General features: G+C 45.7%; 2 protein-coding genes across 2 annotated transcripts in view; both read left to right on the plus strand.

Annotated features, from left to right (window-relative positions):
* The first annotated feature begins 5,178 nt into the window (after positions 1 to 5,178).
* Positions 5,179 to 16,203, plus strand: zcchc4 (zinc finger, CCHC domain containing 4). Its single transcript, XM_056576063.1, has 13 exons — positions 5,179 to 5,350; positions 5,461 to 5,579; positions 5,691 to 5,773; positions 6,246 to 6,512; positions 7,089 to 7,169; positions 12,052 to 12,124; positions 12,233 to 12,383; positions 12,612 to 12,712; positions 13,043 to 13,164; positions 14,328 to 14,403; positions 14,546 to 14,597; positions 14,793 to 14,943; positions 15,644 to 16,203. The coding sequence occupies exons 1-13, from the start codon at positions 5,263 to 5,265 to the stop codon at positions 15,789 to 15,791; spliced, it is 1,512 nt and encodes a 503-aa protein (XP_056432038.1). The 5' UTR covers positions 5,179 to 5,262; the 3' UTR covers positions 15,792 to 16,203.
* A 4,756-nt stretch (positions 16,204 to 20,959) lies between these two features.
* pde5ab (phosphodiesterase 5A, cGMP-specific, b) overlaps positions 20,960 to 24,430 on the plus strand; it is a 57,874-nt gene continuing 54,403 nt past the window's right edge. Inside the window, exon 1 of the mRNA XM_056576059.1 lies at positions 20,960 to 21,217. The gene's annotated coding sequence lies outside the window, so the exon portion shown is untranslated. The remainder of the gene's footprint in view (positions 21,218 to 24,430) is intronic.

The following is a 24,430-nucleotide window of genomic DNA, read 5'->3' on the forward strand; positions in this document are numbered from 1 at the left end:
TACTGCGTTCGATCCCCAATGTCTGTCTGCTACCTTCAAGAATCCATGAGCGAGATGCCTAACCCTCAAACCTCATTAAGGATATGTATTTTGATTTAATGTAAGCTACTTTGGATGAATGCCACACGCACACTTTTCTTAATTAGCAAACATTGTAGGATAATGTAAGCAATGTTGATCCGAACCCTGGGAAATGTGTTCCTTATGTGTTGAATGTTGGATGTTCCAGACAGAGTTTAGGACGTCCTGTTCCAGACAGAAGGTGCTGCATTAGCATCTTATAAGTGCTGGATAAACTAATCCAACTGGTTGTCTAATGTTGAGTATATCTACTTAACTGTCATTTAGAAGGCTTTTTTATCAAAGCAACTGTGATGTCTGGCATCTTGCTCAAAGGCAACTACAGGTTAGGTTGTGTAAATCTTCCGGTATCTCACTATTAGATTGGATTTTAATTCTTGCATTCACAATTTGAAAAAGGATCTACTCCGCTCTACTGTGTGGAAACAATAATAGGAAAGCGAGTATAAGATCAGATTGTTACAATTTGACAAAGTAATAACAGGGTAGTGCAATAAAGTAAACATACAAAGATAACCACAGACTAAAGAAGAAAAACGTTAGATACATAGATTCAAAATCATAGAAGATCAACCCAGAAGTGTTCACCTCAGTGACCAACACCCCTAACCCCTAGACAAGCCTGTACCCACAGAAACCAGACAAATTTCAAATCAGCAACCCAATGATAGCTCCTAATCCAAGAGTTGAAGGTAGACGCGAATTGCGATACAGAGTGGCTGTTGGCATCAACAACAAACACAAGCAAACAGCGGCCCAGAGAAATGTCACAAACCCATGTCACTTTGCTGGCTTAATTGCTGGTCTGTGTGTGTTGGAGGTCTCTGGTAAGTATTAGCACTAGTATTTATCTGGGCTAGCAAAATACAGCTGTGGTGATATCACAGATTAGCTGACTTTGAACCATGCTGGCAAAGGGAATATATACTTTTTTAGCAAAATATAGGATACTTTACGGGAATGACTTTTCCTTTTTTTAGCCCATGCAGTTTGACAATTAGGATGAAAAATTGGGGCAAAGAAAGAAATTTAATTGTCCCTGTAAGCACTGCTATTATCAAAATATTACAGAGGAAGAACATGCACACACAAACACACACACACACACACACACACACACACACACACACACACACACACACACACACACACACACACACACACACACACACAAACACACACACACAGGTCAGCACAGCACCCCTATGAAACCGTAAAGCAGACGAATAGGCTATGCTTCCCCTCCTCTCCTCTCTCTTGTTTCTCTCATCTTTCGCTAACCTGGTCAGCAAGTCACGGTGTGACAACCCATCCATCACCCACTGGTATATCGCCATAACCATGCCAACACAGAGGTCACCCAAAGGTGCCTCCACCCTCAGACAGAGGTGCAACATGGCACGACTCTACACACTAACCGTAAATTATCTTTTCAAAACAAGAGCCTGGCTAAATCCTGGGGAGGGGCTGAGAGACTGACACGTAGGCAGTAATTAGATGGCTTTGTCGGTTAAACACCACCCCGACTTCTTGTTTAACCCCGCCCGGGGAGTTTGACAAGAAGGTGATGTGCCTCTCACTTCTGTGTGACTCTAGGTGCAGTCGATACTTTTTCGTGGAAGCTAGTATACATAATAACCATTGTAGTTTGTAATGGAAGATGCCCTCTATGTCTTTTTCTTATGTATGATATTGCTTATTTTACTGCACAAATTATCGGAGAGGTGCTGAGCCAAAAGTAGCTTCACAAATGGTCATGTCAAGGCATGAATGCGTTCGGGAAAGCCTTGCCCTGGGCTTAAGTGTTCGGTACATAATTCATACCACGACTACAATATGTGCCTGCTCATTATAACAAGATGTATGACGATAGGCCTTTTGGAAACCAAAGTGATAGATGCAAGGGATGAGTAATACAACGCAGGAATTCCCAGGGTCGTGAACCCATTAAGACATTGTTTAAAGAGTGCGATAGAGAGAGATAGAGCAAAACTGAGTCCACCTGTTACCCAGATGCTGGGACTTTCTAGTTGTTCATGTAATTTCCTGTGGGTGGAAAAAAAGGGGTTATCTACGGTGCAACACTTGGATTGAGGGGTCTGCACTCTACCTGTCGGCATGCTCGAGGTAGATGGCTTACCCTACACCTGCTCCTCCTTAATGACATGCATCTCAAGCTCCCCACAAGTTGATCAAAAGCAAATGCCCCCGTAGAAGCAAACGCTAAATGGCTAAATAGTAGAAGAAGACTAAACTGGGCTCTGAACTTCCTATTCTCTCCACTATCAAAAGAAGACCACGGCAAAGTTCAACTCAGATAAACAGATCCCAGGACCTCTGAAGTTTTGGCTCCGGTGGTTCCCTGTTGCACTCTTTGATGCGATCACAGCATGAAGTCACCATGGGTGGAACTCTGACACCTGCTTCAACTGCCAAAGAAGTGCTTTTACTGATGGCAGTCCTTCTAAAGACAAAAAACGTGGTCTGTTTGATCACTATACCTGTGATTAAAAGCCAACGAGTGTCGACATCAGGCAGAACAATAACTTGTGTCATAACACTGGAGACATCCATGCAAACATGCTAGTATGCACTCATGGAATCACTAGATGGTGTATAGTCACAATGTACTTGATTCTCAGCCGCACATGTAAGCTGCTTTGTATAAAATATCTGCTATATGACTAAATAGTAATGTGATATGCTGACATTGAAACTATACTGCTCTATAGTTTATCTTCTTCAAGCATCGTGTTCAAGTAAAGAAGGGGTTAGTGATGTCCATGTGTGTTTTAAATCCAGACTGCAATCATAAACTGTTAGTCATCTAGAGTAATTTAAGACTTGTTAGATTTTTGGTTGTTGGTTTATATTATTATGATTATTACTACGGTGTGTTTGTGAAGAAATGTTGTTATACAGGTCAAGGGATTTGATGGGTTTGACCGGCAGACACACAGACACACACACACACGAACGCGCACACACACACACACACACACACACACACACACACACACACACACACACACACACACACACACACACACACACACACACACACACACACACACACTGACTTAGCTGACAGGTTTAATTACACATCATTTATAAATCCTTTGCACAATGGACATTTTTCTAGGACAAAAGTAAACACCATCTCTAACCACCACCCTGAATTTCAGATAGGAGAAAAAACTTCACGAGAAAGCAAATACATCACAAATTACCTGTCTGCTGACGTCAAATTACTATTTCGTCATTAGCCAAGTTTGGGTGTCACAACAATGAAAACTGCATTTCATCATAGATCAAATACAAACTCACGATGACACGTCTCACGTGTTAATATCATGAGGATGCATACGTTATCATTATACATGATAACAAAACAGATATTCGATGAATTAACAAAATACATACATCTATGTATCCCATACCCTGAAAATCCCCCTACAGACGTATTCCCACACCCACCCGTGGTATGGACTGCATTGCAACACATTTAAAGGGCCACACTATACGACTCGGAGGGACAATGGGCGTTACTGGGTTTGGACCACTGAAACACAAACGCCACCAGTATTGATCCCACCGTGCATATACCACAAAAACCCCATCCAGATGCAATAATCGCTCAAATCCCATGTCGTACATCTGTGCAGAATCGTTAAGATTCAGCAACATTTAAAAGGAGGAGGAGGAGGAAAGAGGAGAGAAATAACTCACCAGTGCTGCTCATGGTGCCAATGTGTTGATCCCTTTGAACAGCAGATGCAAAATAAAAAGGTAGCCCCACTATTCACACCAATAAGCCAATGTTAGAATATAATATAGATAAATATGTAAAATACATGCAACGTTGCATGGAGGGTGTCAGTCGACGGGCTCGCCTTTAAGGCATTAAACGCATCAACAGAATACGTCTGCTTAATTATAATTTTAAAGAGAGCAGCGCTACAGTGGACCAGCCTCCTAACAACAGGAGCAGGGCGGGTGTGGGCACGTATTATGGTCTGCTACGCTGCTTCAGCATCCTCCCAGCAGCCAGGTGCTGAATAGCGCATCTGACAGCTCACTGCGTAGGCAAGGATATGGGATTTGTAGTTTCTTTAAACGATTTGAAACACGAGTGTTCTTGTGTAATCATTATATCCGGACTACAAACCAGTGGCTGCGAGTTCTCGACGCAATGTAAACACTGCAGCATATTGTAGTGTGTGCGCAGGCTAGACACAAGAGGACCTTTGTGGTAATGATGTGGGGATGATGTGTTTTCTTTTGTCACTCAGGGAAGATAATTTCGTGACAGGCAGTATTAAAACATAGCATATAGTTAATGTTAATATTTTAAATAACGTTTGTGGGTTGACACCGTTCATGACACCCTACCAAAGAGGCTTATTCACTGTTAGATTAAGCTCGAAAAGTACGGTTGACTTGTTCAATTTACATTATTGCTGAATAATAATAATAGTGACAATTATAATTATAATCATAATAATGGATGCAAAACTAGGATACATAGTACGATAAAAAAATTGTATCTAAATAATAATAATACTATTGTCATTATTTCACATTATATAATAATTAATATGTATTCTTATGAACATAAGGTTTACATCTATTACAAGCAATTTTTATTTTAGGTAGTACTTAAAGTAGTAACAACAGATCCTTTTTTCCCCAGTCCTTTTCTGCCCCCTGCTGGGGTAAATTGGTTATAAAATCAATACTTGATGGTATATTTTGGGTTTATTATGCGAGTTGTAGCCTACTTCAGTCTTTTATGACACTTACCCTAAATTTGCTGAATTTATTTTACTTTTCATATCAACAAACTGTGCATAGTGTGTATATTTATTATATATAGCCTTTATTGTTATATATTATGTATAATGCATGTATAAATATATATATGTATATATATAAATATATATATATATATATATATATATATATATATATATATATATATATATATTATTATATATATATATATATATATATATATATGTGTGTGTGTCTGTGTGATATATCAATAATAACAAATACTTAGTGTACTGACGTCACGAAACGACGTCATATCTCCGCGACGCTCCCCCATGCTTCCAGCTCGAGCAATCTGCATGCTGCTGAACTCACATTATCCCTCCCTACACATTTCATTTCTAAAACATGGTCGATGAGGACAAAACCGATGAAAGCTTCGGAATAGAAGTCATCCTCCCAGACGACGGGAAGAAAGGCCCACCATGTCCGCACGGTAAGGAGGTTTTTAGCCCCCTACTAGGTGTACTTTTCTTCATGTGGCCAATACAGTACGTTCCCATGTGGTGACATGTATTGCGATTGCTTGTCTTTTTCTTCTACCAGGTCCCACCTTGCTCTTCGAGAAGGTGGGTGGTGGGAGCAAGGCAGGCAGACGGTTCTATGCCTGCTCGGCTTGCAGAGATCGGAAAGAATGCAACTTCTTCCAATGGGAAGATGATAAGGTAGGTGCCTGCTAGGACTCGAATCGAATCATAGCCCGGTTCTGTAACCATCGCTTTACGACGTGGCCATTGTTATGGTTGACGTTGATATTTAAATTGATTGTTCCTCAGGTTACCGAGGCCAGAAGCTTGGCAAGAGAGGTAGAGAATCGGTCCAAAGCCCCCCCTTTCAGCCAGCAGCAGTACCGTGTCAGGTATGAAACAATCCTTACCCCCTAGTCCTAACTGGGTGTATACCATACTCTCAATCATGGAATGTCTGCTCTACCTGTTGGCCTCCTTGAGCAAGTTGCCCAAACCATTACATCAACTTTGATGGCCTATAACTGCTCCTAAATGATATATCTATCTGTTAGCATTATTTGTAATAAAATGTGTATGGTTATGTTGATGACCGTTATGGAGCAGCATCAAATCCACCATTCAATTCAATTAAAAAAATCTTTGTTGGCATGAGAAACAAACGTATACCTTGCCAAAGCAGGTGAACCATAAAGAAGTCAGAATAAAAAACGTTAAACAAAGAATATGCATATACATATCAGATATTACACTATTAAATACTCTATATATACTATATATAAAAGGTAAAATGTGGGATATTTTAAAAACTCTCCTCCTCTCTGTCCTTCTCTCTCTCCTCCTCTCTGTCCTTCTCTCTCCCAGGTTCAGGAAGATCGCTGCGCAGGACGACAAGCTCTTCTGCAAGGACTGCCAGCTGCTGCTGCTCACGGAGGAGCACCTGGCCCACGGCGCCCACAAGATCATCCGGGTCAACGTGTCCCAGCTGCGGCGGCCCACCGCCCTGCTGCGGCCCCTGGAGAACAAGAAGAGCAACGCCCAGTACCTGTTCACCGACCGCAGCTCCCACTTCCTGCTGGACGCCGTCGCCGCGCTGGGCTACAGGAAGGTGCTGTGTGTCGGAACGCCAAGGTAAAAGCGCAGGCGGTGAAGACGATGTACAAGTATTTTTTTTTTAGAGATGGTTTATTTTGGGATGTTTATGGCTTATTCGTTAGCGCTTGGGACGTTTCAGAAATTGAAGGCGTTTTACTATTGGATGTTGTCATTTGATTATGATTAGTATGTGGATTAAGGAATACGTCAGGTCTGGTGTTATACCTTGAATTACCATATTATACATTAATGACTCCCGGTTGGACAGCTTTCTAGCAGACAAGAAGCCGGATCTTTACAGATCCATGGCGCCATGGAATCGCACTCTAGCCACTTACTTTGAGTGGTTACAGAGTGCGAGAGGTTTTTAGTTGGTCGATACGGTCCGCAGATCAATGCGGGTCCTCTTCTTCTTCCTTATCATCCAGTTACGACTAAGAACAATCGGTGGAACATTGTTTATCTACGCAATTTTTAACCAACTATTGATATGAAGGAAACTTGGATGCGTATCATTAGTATGTAAAATTAGGTTATTGAACCACCGTTTAGTTTTTCCAAACCAGTGTAATTTGAACTTCATGTTTAATAACTTGTATATTTGTGGTCCAGACTCCAGGAGCTGATCAAGATGCGTAACCTGGAGGGGGGTCATGAGGTCATGGAGAGCCTCCTGTTAGACATCGACTTCAGGTCAGTCTGCTCTCCGCTACCGTTTAGTCACCTGGACGACGCTTTTCATCAGGGAACTCAAATAAACCCAATCAGCCACTGCAACGTTCCTCAAAAGCGTCCCTCGACCATCCGTCGTAAAAAACAACAACAACCAGATTGAGGGTTATTCTTTTATTCTTCTTTTTACTCGGGTGAATCGAAACCGACTAATCCAAATCCAGCACCCAAGTGCTACAGGGAGGTATACAGGCCGGTCGACGAAGAGCTTGGTCTCCGTGAAGACGGGAGGGCCTCTGCAGTTAACAGGCAGTTTGATGGCTCATTCCTCCCATCGCGACGCCTCAATCAACACCTCTGCCATCGCCGTCACACAAGCAGTAAACAGGGCTGTACATATTAAGCAATACAACAGAACGGACCGCGTCGCAACGACATCGCTGAGCAGTCGAGTGGCGCCCTTTCTGCGGCCGTCACAGCGCGGCCAGGTCGCAGATCTCCACGTGATTGGCCCACGGCCGGGCGGTGGCCCCCTGAGGCTCCAGGAGGCGCACGGCGGGGAACAGCGGCTCGATGAACTGGTGGCGCGCCCGGTCGAACACGGGCGTCATGGCGGCCGAGAAGGCCTGCAGCAGCTCCATGCTCCCGGCGTCGTAGAACAGCAGCTGGCCCTTGTCGTGGTTGACCCACACCCCCACCCGGCCCACCGGCCGCGCCCGGACACCCAGCGCCACGCTGCGGTCGTTGTGCCAGGCGGCCAGCTGGCCCTCGCGCCACTCCACGCACCACGAGTGGCGGTTGCGCCCCAGCTTGGCTCCCTTGTCCCGCCCCTTCCTCGGTAGGCAGGCGTAGGCCACGCCCACAGCCCAGCCCCCATCGCCGTCGCCGTCGCCGTCGCAGCAGCGCACGTCCACCTCCCAGTAGCTCTGGCCGGTCGCCAGAGCGACGGAGGCCAGCGCGCAGAACACGCGGTCGAAGCGCAGCGGGTGCTGGTCGGGTGGCGCCGCCGCGCCGGGGGCCTGGAGGCCCAGCCCGCGGCCGTCCCCCGTCACCGAGAGGGAGGGGTGGCAGGTCTGTCGGTCGAAGGTCACCGCCACGGAATCTGTAACGAAGGGTCGCAAAGTTGAACGCACGCAACGGGGGGTAGAACTCACCGCAATGGCATTTAGAGCGCTGCCAATGCTCCGCGCACGACTGGCTACAGCTGGTTAGCTTAGCTCAGAGGCTAGTGGTAACCGGGGCACGGCTTCACCCTCCTACCCAGCAGCAGGGCCTTCCTGGGCAGCTGGGCCCGCAGCTCCCTGGAGACGCCGTGCAGGGCCCTGAGGAGCCTCTTGAAGCGGCCCTCATTCAGACGGATCTTTGCCTCCGACGCATCGGGCTTCTTGAACCTTGAGCGAGACGCGGAGAACAGCAGGTTTTTGAGGCGGGCCAACGACGAGGGCTGTGGCGGTGTGTATCGAGGTGAAGGAAAGGAGAACATACCTTTGGTTTTCAGGAGGGCCCGGCTGAAAAGAGACAAACCGTGTTATGGATTGAGTTAAAAATTACACTGATTATCCTCAGATGTGACTGAGGATCATCCACAGGGAGGTGGATGATGGGAGAAATACTGTCTTACACAAGAGATCGAATCATGTAACCGAATATGCCAGTGAATTATTCCTCACTCATTGCACGTGTTTTATGTTTTGCACACGCATCACGACGTGTGGCTCTGGAGGTAGAGCGGGTTGACTGGTAACAGGAAGGTTCCTGGTTCGACCCCCGGCCCTAGCTGAGGTTAGAAAAGCGCTACAGAAACGCAGTCCGTTCACCAGCTACCGTTGTGCCTCCACACAACGCAGCAGATCTGCGCCTTAACCCCCCCCCCCCTCATAACAACTGCGTCTTCGCACATTTTTTTCAATACGTGATTAATTCCCTGCCGCGACACCCACCTCCACGTCGCCCTGGGGCCCGGCGTCCTCGCCCTCCCCGCTGCTCCGCAGTGCCCGCTGGGCGGCGCCGGCAGCCCGGCCCACCTGGCCCAGGTGCTGCTCCCAGCCGCGGGTCACCTGGTCCAGCCGTTCCCCGGTGCGCCGCAGGTCCTGCTCCAGGGAGTCCAGGGTCACACGCTCGTCCGCCCGCAGCGACGCGCGCATCTCCTCAAAGTGCTCCCGCACCTGCTGCTTCATCAGCTCGGCACTCCTCTTCGTCAGCGCAGGGTGGGAGGAGGAGGAGGAGGTAGAGCGAGACGGAAAACAAAATGGGGTGGGGGGACAACGAATACATTGAGTGAATGGTGGAAACGCCATTTTCTTTTCTTTTTTGAGAGGTTGGAAGGGAATTTGTGTTTGGATCAAACAGTAGTTTAGTTAAAGAGGGACCTGTAGATCTTTAATCAACAGGACCTGTAGTTCTTTAATTAGAACTACATCCCCCAGCACACCAAACCTCACCACCTCTTTTATACTCTAATCAATCTGAGTAGTGGCTCTACTCGGTTGTACTTGTCACAAGTAATTCCCCATGTTGTTTTTGTATCCACTTGGGTGATTTAGCGTCTCAGTCTAACATTAGCTCTGTGGCGAATAACTTGATCCTCTCTATGGGGATATGCGCTGTAGTAGCGTGGAAGGCTAGCGGTGCTCACGGATAGGTCGGCCTTGCGTTTCTTCAGTGACTTGATGTGGGCCTCGGCTTTAGACCTCTCTGCCTGGAGCTCATGGACCCGCGCCGCCAGGTCGTCCTACAGGAGAAGGGGGTGCAGCAGGGTTGGCTTATATAAAGATCTAGCAGTAGAGGTTTGGGATCTTGACATTCATCCTTATGACTGGGATTTGAATATACTAACTTGTAACTATATCAAACCATAATTTTAAAAAGTGGTTTGGTTAATAAATTATTAAAAAGTAGACTACTGTTGAGGGTTGTATGGCCTTGGCCAGCTTCCGTAGCAGTTTTGGGGAACGGGGGAAAGGCTGAACCGCTTGTTCGCTGTTGGAGTCGATAGACGAAAGGCAAAGTGCTTCTAGTTGCAGTACACCAATGTCCCCAGCAGAGGGGGCCGCCCCTCCACCCTGAATGGTCGGGGACGATTTTAGGTCCATTTCTGCAGAAAGAAAAGTTGCTTCGGTTTGAGGGAAATAACCATGTCGGACTCTGTTGCATGGCTGTTTTATTTTTTTCGACAATCTTTCAATATCTATGTAAATCAAACATTAGTATGCATGCATTTTTCGTTTTTAAAGAACAAACCAATTTTTCAGGTTAAAAAAGTTAATGCTTCAAAAAAAGTTTTATTAAGTGGGGGTACTTTACTTCCCAAAAATGCAAGATGCATTCAATCTCACTGGAAGGAAGTATAACGTATCCATTCAACAGTCATCAGTCACATTATTTTAATAAAAACCTCAATGATGCAACAAAATATAGTATTGTACTTAACCCATATTCAAACTTGGTGTAGATCTTTTATTAGCCCTCAATGCAGAAAATCGATTGATATTTGCAACTTGCCTGTCGCAGTGTACCGTCCTTCCTCGTGTGCCGTCTTTTACCGTGTGTATTGATTGTGCAAGAGCGTTCTGCAGCTAGGGTGTGTCTGTTCCACAAGACAAGACGTGCTAAGAAGTCTTGGAAATGTAAAGAGGCATCACATGATCTCCTCTTCTGATTTATTTGTTGAGACTTGAGCTGCATTTTTCAGCCCAAACGCCGCTGAACGCTGTAGATGAGGAACAAACCGATCCTCATCCTCATCGTCATCCGCTTATCCGGGGTCGGGTCGCGGGGGGAGCAGCTCAAGCAGGGGGCCCCAGACTTCCCTTTCCCGGGCCACATTGACCAGCTCTGACGGGGGGATCCCGAGGCGTTCCCAGGCCAGTGTTGAGATATAATCTCTCCACCTAGTCCTGGGTCTTCCCCGAGGTCTCCTCCCCACTGGACGTGCCTGAAACACCTCCCAAGGAAGGCGCCCAGTGGGCATCCTTACCAGATGCCCGAACCACCTCAGCTGACTCCTTTCTAAGTAAAGGAGCAGCGGCTCTAATCCGAGTTCCTCACGGATGGCTGAGCTTCTCACCCTATCCCTAAGGGAGACGCCAGCCACCCTTCTGAGAAAACTCATCTCGGCCGCTTGTACCCGCGATCTCGTCCTTTCGGTCATCACCCAGCCCTCATGACCATAGGTGAGGATAGGAACGAAGATCGACCGGTAGATCGAGAGCTTTGCCTTGCGGCTCAGCTCTCTTTTCGTTACAACGGTGCGGTAAAGCGAACGCAATACCGCCCCCGCTGCTCCGATTCTCCGGCCAATCTCACGCTCCATAGTACCCTCACTCGCGAACAAGACCCCGAGGTACTTGAACTCCTTCACTTGGGCTAAGGACTCATTTCCTACCCGGAGTAAGCAATCCACCGGTTTCCTGCTAAGAGTCATGGCCTCAGATTTAGCGGTGCTGATCCTCATCCCAGCCGCTTCACACTCGGCCGCCAGCCGATCCAGTGAGTGCTGAAGGTCACAGACCGATGATCCAATGAGGACCACATCATCTGCAAAAAGCAGTGACGAGATCCTCAGACCACCGAACTGCAACCCCTCCCCACCACGACTACGCCTCGATATCCTGTCCATGTATATCACAAACCGATAAAAAGCTTAATTAACCCGACTATGCAACATTAGCTTCAGATACTTACTGAATAATGTTACAATATAGCGTTAGTTGTATAACTGTTTAATAATATGGATGAAATGTGTGTGTGTGTGTGTGTGTGTGTGTGTTAGCACAACATGGTAAGTATCGACAGATTTAAAGTCAGGAAATTCCTTTTTGAATACATTTGAAAAAAAAGGTGACATCGCTCACACCGGCGACACTTATCCAACCACAATCTGTTGCGCTGTCTCTCGACCCAGATACGCCCAGTTCTACAGCAAGGATGAGTTCTGCCTCTACAACATGTTCAACCACCACTTCTTCGACGGCGAGGTAGGCCTCTCCAACCCCCCCCCCCCTTTTTCTCTTTGACCTTCGACCTGTCTCTCTCGTGTGGTCTTAAACTCTTCCCTTCGATCCGGTGCTCCTGTCCCAACCCAGGCGTCCAATCAGGTGCTGGAGGCGTTCCTCACAGAGGCAGAGGGGCAGAAGGTGGTGATGGTGGCCGACCCGCCGTTCGGGGGACTGGTGAAGCCACTGGCCAGCAGCTTCTCTCAGATCACCCAGACCTGGAAGAGAATGCAGAGCCCTGGTAACAACGTCCCCCCTCCCCCAAACCCAAATACATTTCATTTTATTTTAATGAAATTTCACATAAATGTGTTCTTCACTGAATTAGTGCTTTTTATTTGACAAAATCGGCTCTAGATTTATTTAGTTTGTGTCTTTTTATTTTTATACAAGTAAATGTATTTCAAACCCTTTTTTGATGCTTCCTCACCGTGTGTGTCTGTGTCTGTCTGTGTGTGTGTTCGTCCAGACGGGGCCAGTGCGGACCTGTCCATGATCTGGACCTTCCCTTACTTCTTCGAGCCCCGCATCCTGGAGTGCCTGCCCTCCCTGGTCATGCTAGACTACCAGGTAACCCACCCGGTCCCGTCACAGTAACATCAAACCCACGCGCCCCACCGGGGCGGCGTGTGGCTCTGGAGGTAGAGCGGGTCGACTGGTAACCGGAAGGCCGCTGGTTCGAATCCCCGGCTCCTCCTAGCTGAGTGTGGAGGTGTCCCAGAGAGAGACGCCTCACCCTGACTGCTCCTGACCAGCTGGCTGTCGCCCTGCGTGGTTGACCGCGCCGTGGGTGTGTGAATGGGGGAATTTGAGGCATTACTGGGACTCGCTTTGAGTGGCCAGTGGTAAGAGAAGCGCTTTATAAAGCAGACCATAACCGGGTCATCCCGCTCCCTACAGGTGGACTACGACAACCACCCCATGTACAAGCAGGGCAAGTCGGGCCGGAAGGGGACCCCCGTACGGCTCTTCACCAACATCCCCCCCAGAGACGTGGTCCTGCCCAAGGACGACGGCTACAAGTAGGCACTCCGTATAATCTGGGGGATGGGCGGGGGTGGCTCATGACTAGGGATGTGGGATCATTAATATTTATTGATATCGATACCATTTTCGATACTCCTTAACGATCCGAGTCTTTATCGATACCACTATCGATACTTTTCTATTAATAGGTGGAAATACGAAGCGTTTTTTAGTGATGAGGTAAATATATAGGAAATAAATAATCGCATTTTTAATTAAATATGTAATTCTGAATAAATATTGACATCAGTAGTTTTAGTTTTATAAACTGAAATGATTAGAGCACTATACCACTGTATTAGTAATACAGAAACATGATTAATACAGTATTACTCATGTTTCTCACCGAAAACTCAATTTACTGTTTCTTTATGTTACATTGGAACGCATCATGAATAACCTAACAGTCGTTACTGAGCCAACCTCAACACATCATCAAGCGGCACATCTGAAACTTTATTTACTTTTTAAGATAACTAACTTGTATGCTGCTGATAAAACACAGATTACACAATTGGATTACTATTTTTAACTGACGGGGACTAGCGACAATGTCTGTGTGTGCGATTACCGCTCGTAGTTTGTGTGAATGATTAAGACGGGCCCGTCTGTGGTGCGACAGGAGAAGGAGGAGACAGTCTTTTCAACTCGGGGACAGTTGAAGGTACTGCATTTGGTCTTTGATGCACAATGCTAATGTGCTTGGCCATTGAGGTTGTGTTCCCCCCTTTACAATAAATGAGTTTTTCCGCCCATTCAGCCATCCTCGCGAGCAAAGTTAACTGCCAGACTTCACTTGTTTTACTTGTATATACTACCTGTTTGCTTACAATTCCATTCAAATACATTGGTGGGCACGCTGCAGTGATTGGATTGATTTGATTTAAATGCCGTGACACGACTCGGGACGACGGGACGCGATAGTGGTATCTACAACGATGGGACTCGATAGTGGTGTCTATAAGCCCGAACGTTTCGGACGTTTTTCGGATTTCGAAAAAAATGGAGCCGGGTCCTTGATAGGACCGGGTTTGATCCCCATCCCTATGTATGACTCCTCCTTTTTCCTCTAATCTTTCCCCCCACGTACGTGTGAGTGTGTCATACTTCATTTTCTACTGTAAACATCTCCTCTCTTCCCTCCCCCCCCCTCCACCAGGTTGTGCTCTAAATGCGACCGCTACGTGTGTGCCCTGAACAAGCACTGCGCCAAGTGCAACGTGTGTCCGTCCAAGGTACGGCCCTGCGTCACTCAGCCGCAGACACGCGGTGACGCGCGTCTCAATCTTGGGCGCGGGGCCTTTTGCAAAATCGACCACACCGGTGATCGGATGGCGCTTGGTCGTTAAACACCCTTTATTGTCTTCGTCTTCGCAGGACGGCCGCGAGTGGAAGCACTGCTCGGCGTGCGAGAAATGCGTGAAGCCATGTGAGTGTTTACACGGCGATCACGTGACTTCTCAAGTAAAAACTTTATACATAAAACACACGGCAGCAGTTCGGGGAAAAAACAATTCTCGACATGAATGGATGCATCCCATTTCTAAAGGAAAACAGAACGCATCATATATCAATGATTTGAACCCCGTGTTGCTCACCCCCCCCCCCCCCCCCCCCCCCCCAGCGTGGAGGCATTGCCAGACGTGCGGCCGCTGCGCCCTCCCGGACCACCCCTGCACCACAGAGTCGGGCGTGGCCGCCGGCTGCTTCAACTGCGGCAGCCTGGAGCACAAGCGCAGGGGCTGCCCCGAGAAGGACGGCCGCCGCTTCAAGATGTAGGTCCACCCCCCCGCACCACGGCCACAGCAGCGTCTGGGCATCGGCCCGGTGCCGGCTGCGTTCGATCAAAGGGCTTAGCAGGCCATACAATGTATGGCACCCCCCTGACCCTAGTCCCCAGAGGGCAAGAGAAAACTCCCTGAATTAGCAAGGAAGAAATCTTCGAGGAGGAACTCAGAATGGGGGGGATCCATCTTGCCAGGGGGAGTGCAATCGGGGACATAAGTGACATACATGAATACATCTATACAGGCAGAACATTTTAAATGTTCTGCCCCCCCCGTGTCACGTCAACATGTACCAAGGGGGCAGTATAGCATTTCCGGCCCCAAAATCCATAATATGATGAAAAAAGCAATTTATCATTGTGACGGTTATGTTGCAAAATCGTTGAAATGCACCGGTAAAGGATTGTGCAACACGCACAACAGAAAATACGGTTTTGCATAGCAGAAGCTGAGCGTAATGCAGCTGTAGTGAAAAATGGTGTAGGCCTTTTTAACCTGATATTCGTTTCCTGTAGTGGGGAGCTCGGCATGGCTGGACTTGTTTTTGCAGGAACTCGCAGTCTTTCAAAAGCAACCGTTAACTGTTTCCTGGTCCTTTTTATTAGAAACTCATCGGCTATTAAGCTAGCTGCAGTGAGCCAACAACATGATTACTAATTGTCTGCGGGTCTGTCCGTGTGTTTGTTAGGAGCGGGGGCAAGCCGGGGAAGAAGAACAAGAACAACGGCAACAAGAAGAAGAAGCCCGGTCAGCAGGTTGGACTGAAGCACAAGGCCAGTCACCGCTCAGGGGCCGCACGACGCACCAGAAAGGCCGCGCCCCCCAAGAGGAAATGACCGCCTAACAACGTCCCTGTCCTGTCTGCCATCTTTAGACCGCCCTCTCTTCTGGTTGGCTGAAATAGTGTCGGACCATTGCGTTGCCTGTGACGTTACCTGGCAGTAAGTGTTTGGTGATGTCCAAATACATTTGAAACAACATCTAATTGGGTCTCCTATGTCATTGATGGTGACTTTCCAATTGTTGATAAGATGAGAACTCGCATTGAATTGCTGGTGTTTAGTGCACCTGATTGTGAGTGTGTTTTGCCATGGATATTTTTATTAATGAACTGTAAAATATCAGTCTAAATATCTAAGTTCCTGATGTGTATACTTATTTGTATGTGTCAACATCCTTTTTTCCCAACAAAAGATTAAAATCCCTCTTGCCCTCGCTGGATAACCAATTCCTGTTCGTATTTTTTCTTATAAATGATCTAGCTGTCCTATTGGATATGACTAAATAAGTCACTATTAGTGGCTTATTTAGACAATAATTGAGGAGCTATGTTACCCGTTTAAGGGAACCCTCTTGGCTATTAAGAGAAGTTAGGAGGTTCAGGGCGCCCTCTGCTGCCTAGAACCCATCATTGCAAGATATTCATTTAGTGACCTTTGAAGGTACGTAGAAGTAACATTAAAACAATATCACCGATTGTATTTATATAATTGTTATCTCACGTTACCAATAAAATACAATTACATAATGGAACAACCACCACATCTTCATACTAGTAATGACAGAAAATCATTAAAGATATGATACAATACATACTGCAATAGCACCACTAAAACAGGCAATATATTAAATGCAGATCTACACCAAAAGGACAGGGGTGGCTGTACCAGACCACCAGAGCCCTTTGAAGGCCTGTGCTGCGATGGATATGCTAAACCCACTATGAATAGATGTCTCTATCTCATCTCCCTGATTCATCTCCGCTGCCAAATTGTTCCTACTGATGTATCTTCAAATACTTTGTTTTTCAACTCGGACCCTAAAAGGGTGGATTTTGGACGGTCGTTAGTGACGCACCTTAATGGAACCGGAGACAGAGAGGGACAACCATGAAGATTAACCACCAGGGGTAGTGAGTGTGTGTGTGTGTGTGTGTGTGTGTGTGTGCGCGCGTACACACTAACTCAATCATTCTGTGATATTCTCACTTAGTATGTTGAGACTTTGCTCAAATAAACATACTTTCAAGCACTCTATTTCAGCTTTCATCTCCGCACTCCCTCTCACACACGCACACACACACACACACACACACACACACACACACTACGGTACAATACTCAATGATGGTAATGAATGGATCTCATTGATGATCCATTTACCAACGGGTTCCCTGCGCAGGTGCCTCTGTGAGGCTGTATCAAAGGAGTGGACCCTATTGAAATGGAAGAGCTATGCTATCAGCCTTCACACACACTTGGCAGCGCTTTGGCAGACAGAGAGATAGAGGGAGGGATTCAATTATCCGTCTGCATTCCCAGCGGCTTGTTTGTATTTCCGTAGTGTTGGATCTCTGTGTTTACTGACCTTTGATATATTTATATTATGAGACTGATATAGAGAGATGGTGGGGAGAGAGAGAGGAGGACTTCCTGTGAACCCAACTGGTGGCTGCTTACTCATGCCGCACACGCACACACACACACACACACACACACACACACACACACACACACACACACACACACACACATAAACAACACACCAACGACACACACCTGAGAGCACAGGGAGTCAGAATCAACACTTCAACCACAACATACAAGCGCAATCACAAACACGCACACACACACACACACACACACACACACACACACACACACACACACACACACACACACACACACACACACACACACACACACACCTCCTTGCCCTTATCTTTCCATATTCCCTCTCTGGGGGCTCAGTCTGTGTACCAACACCTCTGACTTGCCCCCCTGGGCCTTCCCTCAGTGGGATTCTACCCAGCAACGCCTGGACTGGTGGATGAATGCTGTACTGCTGTACAGTAAATATATGAAATAACTACCACCATTTCAACCAGGGGGTGATGTTATTAGGGGTCATGCGAATGACATAGGAAAACAATTTTAATCGTTAGTGTTATTATTTTTAACCTGCCATTTTGGCTCCAAAAGTTATAAAAATTGGCAGGCTTGTAGAATTCGTAAAATTAGTATTGGAATCAAAAGATGGGAAAGAATAACACATAGGTGGCGCTGAAACAAGCCTTGAAGATCAGGAATTCAATAGGCTGCCATTACCACTAGGAACGTGCAATATGTATGAATGTTGTTATACTTGCACCATTCGTCATGATGAAAAACTTTCAAATCGCAACCCTTACTGTCAGACCATTTGGATAAAGTGAGTGACAACAAGTTGACCAAACCCCCACACATTAACTTCTTTGGTGCCGAAAGTGGGAAAGCTGCAAACTTGGCACACAGATACCAGGCGGCAGTGGGACTCTTTAATGTGAAATTCATAGCATTCAGGTGAAAGACAGCAGAGATATACATTTTTATGTGAAATACATGCATATGTATACAGCTCTACAACACGTTAAAACAGCTCTTACATTGCATCCAATACACGTAGGCTCAGCTGTTGAATATGGATATTAGGAGGTGATTCCATAGTATTCCCATACCAAATTCGAAGACTATATCTGAAAAAACAACAAAAAAACATTTGCTTGAATTTTTCCCTTCTGAACCATGGCCTCTCTCAAATGCATGCTGGGCCTTAAAGCGGTACACACGTCATTTCGCTTACATCCATATGACAGTTCATTTTGACACAGTATGCTTTAGGAACATGATTGGTGATTGTTTAGTTTTTAAGGCATACCAATGCCATATTACCATACCGACCAAGCTCACCATACCTCCAAGTACGGAAGACTTCTATTTCTCAAAATATACTCTAATCTGCCCTTGGCAGTCTACAGTCATACTGTCGGTAATACTGTTATACTGTCAGTCATTCAGTCATACTGTCAGTCATACAGTCATACTGTCAGTCATACTGTCATACTGTCAGTGATACTGTCATACTGTCAGTCATACAGTCATACTGTTGGTCATACTGTTGGTCATACAGTCATACTGTCAGTCATACTGTCGGTCATACTGTTGGTGATACTGTCAGTCATACTGTCAGTCATGCTGTCAGTCATACGGTCATACTGTCAGCCATACGGTCATACGATCAGTCATACAGTAATACAGCAGGACCCCGTCATGGTTTATATTTATCATCCTATTATTTTCTACAGGGTTTTGGAGGGATGGTTCAGCTCCTGTTGGTCTTTGACATCTGTTGACCTTGACCATTCCCTGGTGTGTGTCTCCTCTGATTTGCCTTTCAGGTTAATGTTCCCGCCTTCCCATGTGACAGAAGCAAACCCCATGTGTGTTTGGGTGATGAACATCCCTCTGTGTCTTAGAGAGTGAGAGAGATAAATACAGAAACACAGTCCCAGTACACACTCCCCTGGCATAGTCTGTCGAGACTCCAAGAGGCTTGTGGACTTTAGTGTGTGTGTGTGTGTGTGTGTGTGTGTGTGTGTGTGTGTGTGTGTGTGTGTGTGTGTGTGTGTGTGTGTGTGTGTGTGTGTGTGTGTGTGTGTGTGTGTGTGTGTGTGTGTGTGTGTGTGGGTCTGTGTGTGTGGGTCTGTGCTTTGGATTTAACAAGCAAGGAAAGAGGTCTCCATCATGACAGAGAGAGAGAGCAATTATACTTCTCCTCCCACCTCTCCCTCCCTCTATGTCTCCCCTTTTCCTCCTTTCTTTCTCACTTTCTCTCTCTCGCTCGTCTTCCTATCTTCCCAAAACAAATTCAGGACTTGTCGATTGTGGCAAGAAAGTTTAGGTGAAGAAAGTTAGAAACCTACCAACACCACACAGTGAGAAGACGACACAACTCAGAGGAATTGGGAGTAGTTGTTTTGTTTGGGTGTGTGTGTGTGTGTGTGTGTGTGTGTGTGTGTGTGTGTGTGTGTGTGTGTGTGTGTGTGTGTGTGTGTGTGTGTGTGTGTGTGTGTGTGTGTGTGTGTGTGTGTGTGTGTGTGTGTGTGCAACTCTGCGCGACAGTGAAGATCAGTCGTCATGGGGTGAGTACCAGACTACGATGGGGGTCCAATCCAGCATGTGTGCTCGTATGTGCGTGTTTTCTCAGTGTGTATTATACTCCTTGATCCTCAAAGATTAATTTGCTGCTGTAAAAGTGAGCATGCTTCAAAAGTTACAGTTGGCAGTGCGCACTCTCACCACCGTCACTATGCATGTCGACGACTTGGCTCTGCGCGGTAATGGGGCTATAATAATTCAGCGCATAATGGAACAATCTTTGAGTGTTATTATCCCTGAAGTTAACCGTTCAGCCCTACTCTGCAGCCGAAAGAAGAGTGGCAACCAAATGCAACAAAAATAAGGGATTAGGGGAGCTCTGCTATCCCGGGACTGCATGCAATCCCCACCTTATGGAGCTTCTAAAGACTTTTCACTTCTGTGGGAATTAAATATACGTGTCCAGGACTATTTATCGCTGGGGTTCCCAACCCTCGGTTATTATATAATAATATTATTTTCCTTTTTTATGTCAGATTTTATAACTAAGGCTATACAAGTCATGTTATTTCCTCCAACACAGAGACATCAAATCAATCAATATGCAACTAAACCACTGTAAATTAAGCACTGTAAATGCACTGTGCCTTTGCACTACCTTTTGTTGACCGATTTGTGACTTTTCTTGTGTTTCTCTTATAAATTGTAGTTCTATCTATTTATTTCCATTATTGAAGGGAGCCTAATACTCAGGCATTTCATTGCTGTGGCTTTAATTGTTGTGAATACGACAAATAATCTTGAAAAACAGCCCCTTCCTTTGTTTAAAAAAGATGCATCTCAAAATGAAGTCATTCAAATCGACTTCCGGTCCTCCAACTTGTTTTTGTGAACACGCCGTTTGTCGTTGGAACAAAACAGGTTGGGAGCTCCTGGTTTACGACGTCCACAGTGGCGCTGCTGGCCAGCCGGTAGCTCTCTACCCTCCTCTCTTTCATGTTCTGGCCCAGCCCATGTGACCATAGAGACCAACCTAAATAAACACAAGGCTGTGGCTGCTGCTGCTGCTGCTGCTGCTGCTACTGCTTCTAAAGGAGTCGCTTGCTGGGTGGTTGGGTGCCGTCAAATCCACCAAAGAGTGAATCCCACTCGCTGAGGTCGTGGGACTTGGGGCTCACAGAAGTGTACTGTCCAACAACAACAGTTGGGTCGCGCTAAGGGGCTCGTTGAGGAGGCAGCGGAAATCTGACCTATGACCCCGACAGGCAGTGGACCATTACCGGGGTTACGCATGAGCCGCGAGTGGTGCCGTATAATGGAGATGTTACCCGGGGGCGATTTGCCGGGTAAGGTGTTTATTTTTTGTCTGACCTGTAACGTTGATGACAAATTCCTATCCTCATATTTTTGTTGCATATTTTTTCTATGTCCAGTGCTTTTCCATTTTTTTGGCGGGTGTTGGGGGTTGCTATTACGAAAATAAAATTGATAGCCATCTTTTTTGTACTATTTATTATTGTTATTATTAATAATAATAATAATTAATGTTCTTCTAGATATCACTGAAGTCAGGGCTTGACTTCAGCTTATACAAGCTTATAGGGCTTGTACATCGTGCCACATTGCTGTGCTGTTTTGGGAAGTTAAGGAGCATAGGAATGTCATTTGTAGTAATGGTGTTCTGGTGTTCTGTTTTTTGTTTAGTAATCGTGAAGTAATTGTGAGATAATTTGTCCTTATTGGAGGTCTTTGTTATGTTCGAAACCGCCACACCATTTCACATGTTTGCCACAGATGTGGCAAAACACAAGTTTGATAAGCCTAGGTTATGGTATATTTACCTTTTATACAAAGATTTTACTTTAGTACTCTCTTGATTCATCACAAAATTATGGATAATGGGCCAAAAAAAGTCCCATGATACATTCTGATGTACAAACGCTATTGTTTTGCGCAGTATTGTCCCATGAGATTTGGGATGTAGGCCTGAGAATTGCTGTAAAGGGGAAAGTCTAATTATTATCTGGACAGTAAAAGACTGGAACAGAAAGCTTGTTGACACAACAAAACTAACAGATGGAACTAAAACACATTATGGAGATAACTAAGATAACTCTGCTCTGAGCACCTGAAAGCAAATCAAAGGACAAATATTGTACTGCAAAACAGTGTTTGTTTGTGATAATACAGGGGAAGTTTAAATTTGCCATTGGCATTTAAACTGTTCAACTGTTCTAATCCACTCTTTCAGTGTGTATGCCTCGACTATGGGACCACTTTAACTGTCCAGTTCCCACCTCCAACCTGGGATACAAGCAAATTGCTTCTGCCAATGGTTGTTTAAGGAATATTGCTCTTTCTCTGGAGGGGGGGCGGGGGGAGGAGAGAGGAGGGAAGGAGGGAGAGAGGGAGAGAGGGAGAGAGAGAGAGGGAGAGAGAGAGAGAGAGAGAGAGAGAGAGAGAGAGAGAGAGAGAGAGAGAGAGAGAGAGAGAGAGAGAGAGAATACCTAGTTGGTTCTAACAGTTTGATTAATCGTTCAGCCTTTCCAGCTTCATCTGGATTCTGCATATGGAACCGGCGTCAAAGTTATTACTTTATAATGGGAACATGTAAGCAAAGGCCATGTGCTTTTCATCACTCTCGGTGGGACAGTTGCATTATGGGGAGGGGAAAAAATGAAACGTCACAGATGTGTTTATATTGAATCTGTAGAGATGTTTAACTGCCCAGGCAGTTCTTTTTTTTCACTCTTTTGTTCCCTCCTTTACCCTTTGACCCTTACTCTTCTCTCTAAATCTCTCCGCCACTTTCTTTTTTCACCTTCTTTCACTTCTGATGAGCAACCGACTGACACTGGTCTCGGTGTGTTCTGTCCAGGTCCCGTGAGTCACCCGCTCCTCTAGAGGGGGTTGATTTGAGTTCTCATTGTGTTTATCACAACATTTCGAGCTCACCAGTGACGCAAAATCGGGCTAGTGAGCTATTCGAAAAGCTTCGTTTGGGATGAGTAGGAAAGTAAGGAATGAAGAGAACAGATGTGGAAAAAGCAGTTTCATGTTCCAGTTTAATTGTAACGTTATGTCATCTAATGGTCTGAGTATTTTGTAGGCCACTGTGAAAGTATAAGATACGTTTTTCATCCATGTTTCATGTAACAATTATCAAGGTTTGGTTTACAGATTGAGTAACTGTCCACCGGCTGCCCCGGAATGACTAAGTGTACCGTGGCCTCCGTTTAATTTACCTATCTTGTTTGACCTTGTTTGAATTTGTTCGAAACTATACTGAATTTTGCAACTGTTAACTATTGCAACCAGAGGCCAGTGGTCGTTCCTGCTTTGCTATGGAGGCGGGATGCTCCGGGTATATGGTCGAAGGGCCTGTTGTGAAGGCCTCTTCATTTTATAGTTGTTGTAGAGATGGTGCTCAACCATGTGAGTCAAATAACAATCACAAAGACTCAATAACACAGAGAGGACACAAGGGGGCCAAGCACTGCAGCCGAGCGATAAAGGAAAAAAGAACTGGGCAATTGTGTTATTATGTGGATCTTATTAGCCTTATAATAAGATATTATTTGGTACAAGTAGCATTGCTTCCTTTTGGCCTGGAGCTGCATCAGCTCCAATTTGTGTTTGTTGAGTCCTGCCAAAGGTTTTGATTGTGGATTTTCAGATGAGATTAAATCTTTGCCCCTGGGCATCTTATGAATTAAGGCTGGGCAGTGGAGCGTTTTGGGTTGCAATACTTGCTACAATACGTACTATACACTCGATGCTTTTCCCGCTAACGTGGATATGTGCATGGACTCTGTTTTCTATCTCCAGCCATTGAATGTAGAAAGTTTAGATAACGGTGCTGCACAACAGCATGATAAGTCGAGTTGTCAAGAAAGCCATCCTCTCTGTAGTTGCAAGGGTGATGTACGACTGTTAGGCCAGAGTTTAGCTATAGCTGGCTAGTGTGCTAAATATAGGGACACACATTTCCGCTCCGCTAAAGTGAGTTGTCACCCGCACGGCTTGCAGACGTTTATGTTACTGTGGCAATTAATTCAATAAATCTTCAGAAGCCTTAAACAGAATAAGGTCTTGTGGCGGAAGGTGAATAATTTACTTAAAATGGCCACGACCAGAATATCTGTTCTCATAAGCATTGGAGGCCGAGAGCGACATTCCTGTCTTCCTCACTCAAGAGCGGTAATTGAGTCGCGGATGAGTGTTTATGCTAACAGTAAGCCTGTGGTCGCACCAGGGATTAGCTGTGTGCGAGATTCCTTTGCGTCACCTTGCAGAATAGCCTACGAGCTTAGTGGAGATTGGTTTCTGAGTGTCAGAAGTTCACAACTAATGTGGTTGTGTGAAAGTTAGTATTCTCTCTTGATGTTTCTATGATGAGTGAACTGTGCCGTAGCTAATGGAGTGCAATACAGGAACACAAAAAACAATGAAAAAGTAGATTTGTAGTTGATAAATACTAGTACCCACACACTCAAAGTTTGATACAAACCCCGAAATACGTCTTTATGTCACTATGAGCAACATCTTGTTTATGCATT

The sequence above is a fragment of the Gadus chalcogrammus genome, chromosome 17 (assembly GCF_026213295.1).
Source record: "Gadus chalcogrammus isolate NIFS_2021 chromosome 17, NIFS_Gcha_1.0, whole genome shotgun sequence".
NCBI lineage: Eukaryota > Metazoa > Chordata > Actinopteri > Gadiformes > Gadidae > Gadus > Gadus chalcogrammus.

Coding starts and splice junctions, on each gene's coding strand:
- zcchc4 (XM_056576063.1), top strand. CDS start 5,263: ATGGTCGATGAGGACAAAACCGATGAAAGCTTCGGAATAGAAGTCATC. Junction 12,713..13,042: donor TGGTCATGCTAGACTACCAG/GTAACCCACCCG, acceptor CGCTCCCTACAG/GTGGACTACGACAACCACCC. Junction 13,165..14,327: donor CCCAAGGACGACGGCTACAA/GTAGGCACTCCG, acceptor CCCCTCCACCAG/GTTGTGCTCTAAATGCGACC.